Source organism: Notamacropus eugenii, chromosome 7 (genome assembly GCF_028372415.1).
Source record: "Notamacropus eugenii isolate mMacEug1 chromosome 7, mMacEug1.pri_v2, whole genome shotgun sequence".
Classification (NCBI taxonomy): domain Eukaryota; kingdom Metazoa; phylum Chordata; class Mammalia; order Diprotodontia; family Macropodidae; genus Notamacropus; species Notamacropus eugenii.
The window spans coordinates 117,139,095-117,148,383 of record NC_092878.1 but is presented as its reverse complement, the minus strand read 5'-3'; the positions used below and the strand labels follow the sequence as shown (position 1 = coordinate 117,148,383).

Sequence of the window (9,289 nt, the reverse complement as noted above, 5' to 3'; positions counted from 1 at the left end):
TTCGAGATCCAGAGAGACTAATCAATCGATTAATAGGGAGTAACTCATAAAGTCAGGATTTGAACTCAGGTTTAGTCTTTTCTATTACACAGCACTGTCAGATAAAGAGATTGGGGGAATGCTTATACTCTCTAGGTTATTAAGGACAACGTAGTGTTCTTTAAAGGAGAAAGGGCTTCAAGGATGAAACAAAGGGAAAAATGGTGTGGAAAAGCAGAGGAGAATCTTAACATATGCCAGGGTGTCACAGGACAGAAGAATAAAGAATATGACACAGAGAAAGATGAGAAGAATCATGGACTATATGGAGCCAAATAACTGATAAAAGATGCCTGTCTTATAGATGGACCATCTCAGGAACAAGCAATTTCAAGGCATCTGATATGAAGTACAGCTTCTATCAGGAGAGGAATCATTCAGCAACAGTCAAAGAAAGAAAAAAATAGGTAGTAGTGATTGGAGACTCTTTTCTGAGGAATACCAAAACAGTTTTATTTTTTCAGTTTGACATACACAATAAAAAACTCTTCTGCCTTTACAAGACACCGATTTTGTAAAGACACATAACAGAGGTATTGGATGCAGGGAGTATGGTACCATGAGAAGGGGGTGGCACATGATTTGGAGTCTTCTAAACTTGTCCAACCACATGACCATTGTCTTTTCCTGGCAATTCATGTGGGCACAATGATAGGGCCAGAATGGACCAAAAAAAAATTCACATGCATTTTGAATTTAATCAAAATTCAATCTCCATGATGACAAGGCATGAGGATTTTAATGAAGAAATAGGATCAGGGCTCATAAAGGGGAATAAGAGATACTAGACTATTAGCAAGAGGTCCAGACTGGGGATCAGAGATGAGGGGTCAAGGGACTAGGCAGCAGGAGCACAGGCACAATCACTACAAGAGAAAGAATATAGAAAATGGAAGCAAAGCATAAGAATGTAGCACAAGTATTGCTTCAGGAGCTCTTGTAATTCTGTGATCATCCTTGCCCTAGATGGGTTGCTAATCCATTTGAGGAGATGGAACCCAAACAAAAAAGTCCAGAATGATCTGAGACAGATGATGAATGTGGAAGATAATCAAAAGTTTCTCTTTTGCCGTGGTGTAGGCAACAGTGAATCAGAGAAGGAGTAGAGATGAGGAGATAATGGATGGTGACAAGAAGGCAAGAAGGCTGAGTTATTCAAGTTTATTTTTCATTTGTTTTCTACACCATGGAAATCTTTGGAAATGGTTGAATTATGAGATCCAAAGAACAATCCTTCATAGTTTGGTACCAGCTTGGAGGGAAATCTTGAGTAGTGAGCTGCAGGTAGCTATCCTTGGTCCTGTGCCATTCAATATTTTTATCAACGGCTTGGATGTAGGAAGAGAAAGCATGCATGTCAAATTTGTAAACATCAGTGGGGAGGAATTATTGATATACTTGATGACAGTATTTGGATCCGAAGAGAACTCAACAGAACAGAAATATGAGCTGAATCTAAGAAGACAAAATTCAAATGGAATAAACGTGAAGTTCTATACTTAGGGTTCCCAAATCAAATTCAAAATTACAAGGAGAAAGTGGATGACAATACCTATGGGGGGAAAACATGAGAGCAAATAAAACCTCTTTCATTATTCTAGGATACATTGAAAGACACACAATGTCTTGAAAGAAGGAGATGATAATTCTGCTGTACTCTGCCCTGGTTAGAACTATTTTGGAATACTGCCCAATTCTAGGAGTCACATTTTAGAAAGAAGACTGCAAGATGGAGCTCAGCTAGAAGAAAATGACCTACATGGGGATAACTGGAGACTGTGTCTTATGAAGACATGTTGAAAGAACTGGGGATGGTCAGGATGGAGAAGAGAAGGCTAGAGGAAGAGGAGACCAATATGAGTTCTGTCTTCATGTGTCTGAAAGGTTGTCATGCAGGAAAGGGTTCTGTCTGCTGCAGAGAATAGAGTAAAAGAGTCAGATCAGACTGATGTGAGGGAAAGCCTAATAATCAGGGCTGTTCTGAAGTAGAATGGACTAGAAGTAACAAGTTTCCCCTTACCAGAGATCTGTAAGCACAGGTGGGTAACCCCTTGTCAAGGGTCTCAAAACATCCTGAATAGGAGGAGATTCCCCTTCAGTTACAGATTGGACTAGGTGGTCCCTGAGACTTGGAATTGGGAAGTTGGGGTTCAGCTCCTGGCTCTGCTACCTTACCCAGGTGATCATAGGCACATCACGTAACATCTTTAGGCCTCAGTTTCTTCACACATAGAATGAGGAAGTTGGACTCAATGTCTTTTAAATTCCTATCTGGTTCAAGAGCTATGATCCTAGGATCCTATCCTAGGATCCTAGAGAAAGGCTCAAAGGAAGTGTTCACCTATTTTGTGCCAATGACCCCTTTGTCATTCTGGTGAAACCTATGGACCCCTTCTCAGGATAATGTTCTTATATGTATAAAATGAAATAAATAACATTACAAAGGAAACCAATCATATTAAAATACATTTATCAAAATATTAAAGAATCAAGGACTTCCTGGATTCCAGGTGAAGAATCCTTCCATAGAATCTCTGACCCTCAAGAAGTAGGAGAGAATAAATGAACATTTTCCCTTGATGGTTTATCTACAGGATTGCAAAGGGTTGGATGACATAGTTTCTCAAGGCTCTTTTCAGCTCTGTGAATCTTCAGAGGGAGCACTATGCTGGACATGTACTGGATGCTCACAAAATATTTATTGATTGATTTAATAGTTCATAAAATGTTTATGTGACTTTGGGGAAAAGATACATTAAGAACTAGACATTCCCTGATGCCTGGAGAATATGAGAGAAATAAACAAAGAGGAAAAAATGAGAATATATGAAGAATTTCATATACACATATTGTCTTCTTATACGACCTTTTAAACCTATCTTGGAACTCGATAGAAGAATGAGTAAAGCCAGTGACTTGGAGACTGGTTAGAAGCCTCATTCAGGTGTATACATCACTGTACTTTCTTCCAGAGGACATTGGATGGGAGAGGAGAAGCAAGCAGTAGGACATGGAGATTCATAGTTTTATATCAAGGCTCTTCTTTCTGTGTTGTGCTGTGTGTTTCATTTTTTGCTAAGTTCAGAAAGCAAAGGTAAAATTTAAGATAAAAAAGGAAGACATTAAGAAGGTGCTATAAAGGGTGAACATCAAATGACAATTTAAAAAAGGAAATTGACAATGTCCTATCAGAAGAGTACCAGCTGTTAGCAGTCATTTCAGAATTCAATGCAATTCAGCAAGCATTTTGAGTGAGAGCATTTTACAAACTTCAAAGTATTGGGTATATTATCACTATTACTTGAGGACACCTTAAGGAAAGAGCATGTGCAAGAAATTGATGCAGGGAAAGAAAGAGGTGGATGGGTATGGAGGAATAGCTGAGAGGTATTGGAAGACAAACAATTTAACTTATAATTTTTGTTGATGACCAGTCCTGCTAGAATCTCCTAGGTATGCTCAAGTGGGTCAAGGACAGGCAAGGGAAACATTTAAGAAGACTTACTATTGCACAACCTGAAATGCTATACAGTCTCAGGATTTCACCACAGTAAACAGAGCCCACTGACATGGTGCCCAAGATAGGATTCCACAGGCTGATCTGATTTGAGCAAAGCTATTGTGCAGAAGAGCTCTTGGCTTCCACTTCCTAGAGGGCAGGCAACCCCATGACATCTGAAAAGAATTACACATGACCTTTCATTTCCATGTGTATCTCATGTGTATCTCATGTTAAATGAAATTGAACTGAATCTCTACCTACATTGTGATTCTCTAATTACATTGCTTGGTGGGCAGTGGTTTCTAAGGATCATCACTGAATATACCTTACATTTTCAGCTTTGGGAAATAATTACTATATAGGGTATATTCATATTGACCCCAAAGAAAACATTTTGGATCCTCAGATGAAATAATAGCCTTAATCTTGTGCAGAAGCTAGAGCCTCATGGAATATCATGGGAGTCCAATTATTGGGTCTTGAATTATTCTTTCGATGAGAAAATTTCCAAGATTTGCTAAGGGGAGTTATTTAAAGGAGCCATATTTTTCTTTTTTCCAATAGGTCTGAAATCAAATCATAAAGCCACTGGGGTTACCCAGAACATGTTCAGAACTTCCTTACCTCTTTCAGCCAGCCCTGTGGGTTAGCTTTGCACTTGGTGCCTTAGGGTACCCTGAAGGCTTCTAGCTGGCTTTATATGACTGGGAGCTGGAAACAATTTGGGGATGATAAAGCAGTTCTCTTATTGGCCACTGAGCAGGAAGAACCAATGACACAGTAGTCCTTTAAGAAGGCACCTGTCACTCCCTTTTGTCCCTTATGTAATATCATCTGGGAGTTTTCCTGAGGAGAAGGGGAGGGTTAGACCCTTGTTTAAGCAGTAGTCTGACTGCTCCCATGTGGCAGTTAAAGCACAATGGGTTAGCTAGATGAGTTTGAACCTGAACTACCTCTTCTGCTTTGTGCTTTTTTCCTGAATGTAAGTGACCAAACATCTATGCTAAGATGCACATGTTTAGAGTTGGAGTCAGCCTTGTGAGTTTGAGATGTCCAGAGGTCCTAGGTCCCTTACTCAAAGCTGATTGGCAACAGGGGGAGTTACTGCATCTGAGACCATGACCACCAACAAAAGGAGATGACCAAATAAAAGTGTGGTTGGTCAAAGGCTTGGATTTTGAGGGGATAGTCAAGGTAAAATCTTAACAGTAACTATTTAGTGGCCCACAACGCACCAATTCAGCAAGCTTCTTTATGCTCTGGTGAGGGTTAAGTCTCAATCTTCTAGAAGGATATAACAATATTCTTCAAGCTAGTCCTGTTTTAAGTCTTACAAAGCTTGCTTGTATTTTACATTTACCATTTCTTTTGTGTGCAGGAAATAAACTTGTCCCATTCCTGATTCATATTGTACTTTTCCTCTTTCCTCTTTGAAGAGAGCCTGGACAGGAGCTTTAATAAATTTTCCCTCGGGGTGCTGGTGTGAAGGGGTGTAAAAAGTCAGAACTTATAAGAGAAGGAACCTAATCCCTATCCTTAGAGACCAGCTACTCTCAGAGCAGGACCCACTCTGGACTGAACGCTTTGTTCTAAAGCAGATGGAGGGTGAGAGGACATAGTGGCCCCACCCCAGTAGGCCCAGAAGTTAGGATGTTGGAATAGAATTAGTGTAATACATCATAGACTCAAAAATATAGAACTTAAAGGGATCTGAGCCCATACAGGTGAAGAAAGTGTGGCCCAGGGAGGTTATAAGGGGATTGCCCAAGGTCACACAGGCAGTAATGGCTTCAGAGGTGGGATCTGATGGAGACTTTACCCCCTCCAAGTCTTAGAACTAGTGCTTTTTCCTCCCTGCTTTAGGGAATTTTGCAGTATTTTCATTTTTATTCAGTGTTGTAGAATACACAAGTAATGCCTTTCCTGAAACTATGTCCCAGCTTTTCTGTAAAAAAAAATGAAAGCGCTTTTCTCTTTTCATTATATGAATGTTTTATATACAGTAGATGACATAATTTATTGATAGACCTCTTTCCACTGTTCTGGTTGAGTACCCCCTTGTCCTTGAGTGAAAGCTAGGAATTATCAAGAATTGTGCCACAATAAAAAGTATAGCGGGGATGTAGTCAAAAGAAACTAAGCTCAAGCTTTGAAACGTGCCACTTATTAGCTTTGTATTTCCTCCTCTGCAAAATGAGAATAATCCTTTCATTACAACCTTGCAAGGCTGTTGTGAAAAATCAAACAAGATAAGGCATGTAAAGTGCAGCGTGGGTATGGTCAGAGGAGCCAGGTTCAGATCTAACCTTTGATTCTAGTGACATTGGACAAGTCACATCTTCCCTGGACCTTACTTTCCTCATATGTAAAATGAAGGGTTTGAACTAGGTGGCCAGAGTCCTTTCCAACTCCAGAGATGGGATTCTTAAGATCTATGTGAAAGTGGCATTACTTTTTTTCATCTAGACCTTTGCTTTCATCAGTATGGGGAACTCCTAGTGTGGAAAGATCCTACAAAGACATTTGCAGCTCATCTCTCATTTATAGTCTTAAAGAGTTTCCAGGGGTATTTGAGAGATTAAGTGATTTACCCAAGATTGCATAGTTTAGAGAAAAGACTTGAATCTCAGTCTTCCTGACTCCAAGCATGGCCTCTATCCACTATTCTATAATGTAAACTTGTATTAGACAATTGCTTTGTAAGCTCTTTCTAAGCTATTAGACTATTATTCTTACTTAGGAGAAGAGCCACCTTCGAAAAGTGGCCCAATGCTGCCAATGTGGAAGAGAAAGTAGTTAAGGTCCCAAGTTTTCCTGGCTCATCTGACTGTTAAAAAGAAACCAAGGATAAAGGAAATCTTAGCTGTTCTTTATCCTCCACTTATCCTCAAGGTAATACATATGTGAACTTTGAAAGCTGAGTGGTTCTTTACCACTCCCAGCATTTGGGTATCTGGGGAAACCCATTTAGGCAAAGAAAATGAAGTCTTCCTACTTTCTGTGAGATCAAACTCTCAATATCTTAAGTTGAATAAAAAGACCCATTTTTAAAGATTTGTTTCATAGTAAAATTATAAGCTGCTTGTAGGATAGGGTAGGCAGAGTGAAGCAAGGGCATATGGAGAAGAGTGAGTTTCAAGGTCAAAGGATCTAGGTTGAAATTTTGGCTCTACACTTACTCTCTGTATGATCAGAGGCAATTCACTTACCTCTCTAGGATAAGTAAAATGAGGCTATTAGTACCAGATGATCTCTGATGTCCCTTCCAGCTGTGTCTATGATCTAGTCAGGGAAGCTTTGTGTCTTTCTCCAAACCTACCTGGTTCTTTGCAAATGGTAGACAATTAATTCATTTTTAGTGACTTGAAACATGTTTAATAATCTCTATTGTATAACGTATATGTATCTATAATGTAATATATAATGTCTCCATATAATATAAACATATTCATTATACATATATACCTGTGTGTGTGTGTGTGTGTGTGTGTGTGTGTGTATGATATTGGTTTGTGCCTTTTCCTTAGAAAGATACACAGAACTGTTTGGACTTACTTTGTCTAGAGTCAAGGAAAAGTTGATGGAAGAGCAAATATCTGAGCCTGTGAGGTAATGAGAGCACCACCTCTGCACTGTTTTAGCAAAGAGCTCCTCCCCAGCTTGCCCTGACCTTCTAAGGACCTGCTGGTGCATGTGAACCAAGTGGTTGCATTCATCCTTGGGATGGGGCCATGACTACTCCATTTACTCAGGGTTAGGGGAAGATGTCTCACAGTGTGGAAAAATCTCTGTAGAAGTTCTAAGACCTGAGGATTGGGGTGGGCAGGATCAATTGAATAATTAAAAAATGATTAAATCACATATTTAAAAGCATCTTTAATTAGTTAATACCTCATATGAATTTGTGACCTATAACTCATTAGACAGAGTTCATTCCCTCCTATAAAAAGATACTTCTCCTTTGAACTGGCTGGAAGTACAAAAGAGGTCTATTTAGAGGGGTATACATACATATACATACATATATATATACATACATACATACATACATAAATGAAAAAAGCAGAAAAAAATTTGTTAAGTGTGTGTATGGGGGTGGCGGAAGGAAGGGACTATGAATGGAAAAAGCTGAAAATGATCGTGAAGGTGGGCATGTGAAGCCGGGGTAACCCTGTGTCTAAACGAATGCAGGCATGTGCTTCCGACTGTGAGTGTGCCAGAGCCCTACAAGCCCTTTTTAGCTTAGCGTCTTTCCCACCAGCTAGACATATTTCTGAGCGCTGTCCATGATCTCATCCTTCTCCTCCTCCTCTCCAGCCTGGGGTAGCAGTAGCAGGCGCAGCCTCCCTTTCTTTGAGTGCTGCTACAATCATCTCAGCGCTCTCTCATACTCTCTCTCACTCTTACACACACGTACACACCCATACCCACACCCAGAGGCTGGGGGCTGAAGGGAGAGCGGGGTTACCCGCTGCCTCGGCTGCTACAGCAGCTGCCGCAAACGCAAGGACCCCTACCCCCTACCCCAGCCCTTTCCTGGGAGAACCGCACCTATCCTACCGGGAGAAACAAGGTCACTCATTGATCAGCTTGGTGGCCACTTTTTCTGGCCCGATCTTTTCCCTCCTCCCCTCGTGCCCACGCCCCAGGGGCACCATGGCACTGATCCTCACGGCTGGGAGGTAGGTGGGGTGGGAGGAGAAGGGCTACTCGTTGGAGTCTGGGAGGACTAGAACACCGGGAAGGGAGGGAGGCTGTAGCAGCAGCTGCAGCTGGGGCAGAGCCCTGCGGGGGCGGGCAGGCGAGAAGAGCCCCCCAGACCCGGGCTGACTGCTGCAAGAGGCGGCCATCGGATGCAATCAAGGACACTGGCCCCGCACGCCGGGCTGCTGCTGCGAGAGAAGCTCGGGCCTGGGCAGCGCGGGCCAGACACTGCGGGAGCCGGAGGGTGCGAGCCAGAGTGCCGGGAGCTGCAAAGCCGGCTCGGAGAGCCCGGGGATGGCTTCGCCCACCTCCCCGGCCCCGGGAGGCGGGGCCTCTCCGCCGCCGATCCCGACACGGATTCGTCAGGTGGGTGTCCGCCTGCAGCCCCCTAGGCGCGTCCTCTCCCGCCCAGCCCACCTGCCGAGCCCTCGCCCTTGCCCTCCGGGGCTGAGCTGCCACTGCTGGGGAGGGGCGGAGGGCGGGAAAGGGTACCGCTTGCAGGTGTACCGATAGCACCTAAGCGTCCACAATGGCCATTAATACCCCCTATTCCCACCCCCATACACATTCAGAGGTGCCACCAAACCTGCCCATCACATGCCCCATAAGCACATCAGTGTCATTAGAAGAGAAACGCATGGAGTACTTCTGGTAGGAGACGAGGTCGCTGAGAATGACTCTCCCCTGTGCCCTATCAGCCTTCCCACTCACCCACAGCTGAGGTTTCCAGGTGTGGTAGTGTGGTGTCATTTTGTGGGATGACCTTTGTTACATTGAATTTTTTTTTTTTTTAAATGCAGAGAGTAGAACTTAATGTCCTGGGGTTTTAATATCTGTACATAATTTTGTTGTCAATGATGGGACCAGCACGTAAGCTCTTTGAAAGCAGAAACTGTTCCTGTTGGCCTTTGGCTCCCCAGTGCCACGATAATTGCTTGGCCCATAGTTTAATACACCACACTCTTGATCGATTGATTGGTTGCTAGAAGGAACCACTCAAAGGTTAGTCCGGCTAGCCTAAGCTTCTAGCCAGAAGCTTCTAGC

At 42.6% G+C, this 9,289-nt stretch overlaps 1 protein-coding gene across 1 annotated transcript in view; it reads left to right on the top strand.

Moving 5' to 3' along the window:
• The first annotated feature begins 7,929 nt into the window (after positions 1-7,929).
• The window catches only part of ANK2 (ankyrin 2), a 763,693-nt gene continuing 762,333 nt past the window's right edge, over positions 7,930-9,289 (top strand). Inside the window, exon 1 of the mRNA XM_072624644.1 lies at positions 7,930-8,611. Within this exon, the coding sequence (XP_072480745.1) occupies positions 8,540-8,611 (72 nt within the window). The 5' untranslated portion in view covers positions 7,930-8,539. The remainder of the gene's footprint in view (positions 8,612-9,289) is intronic.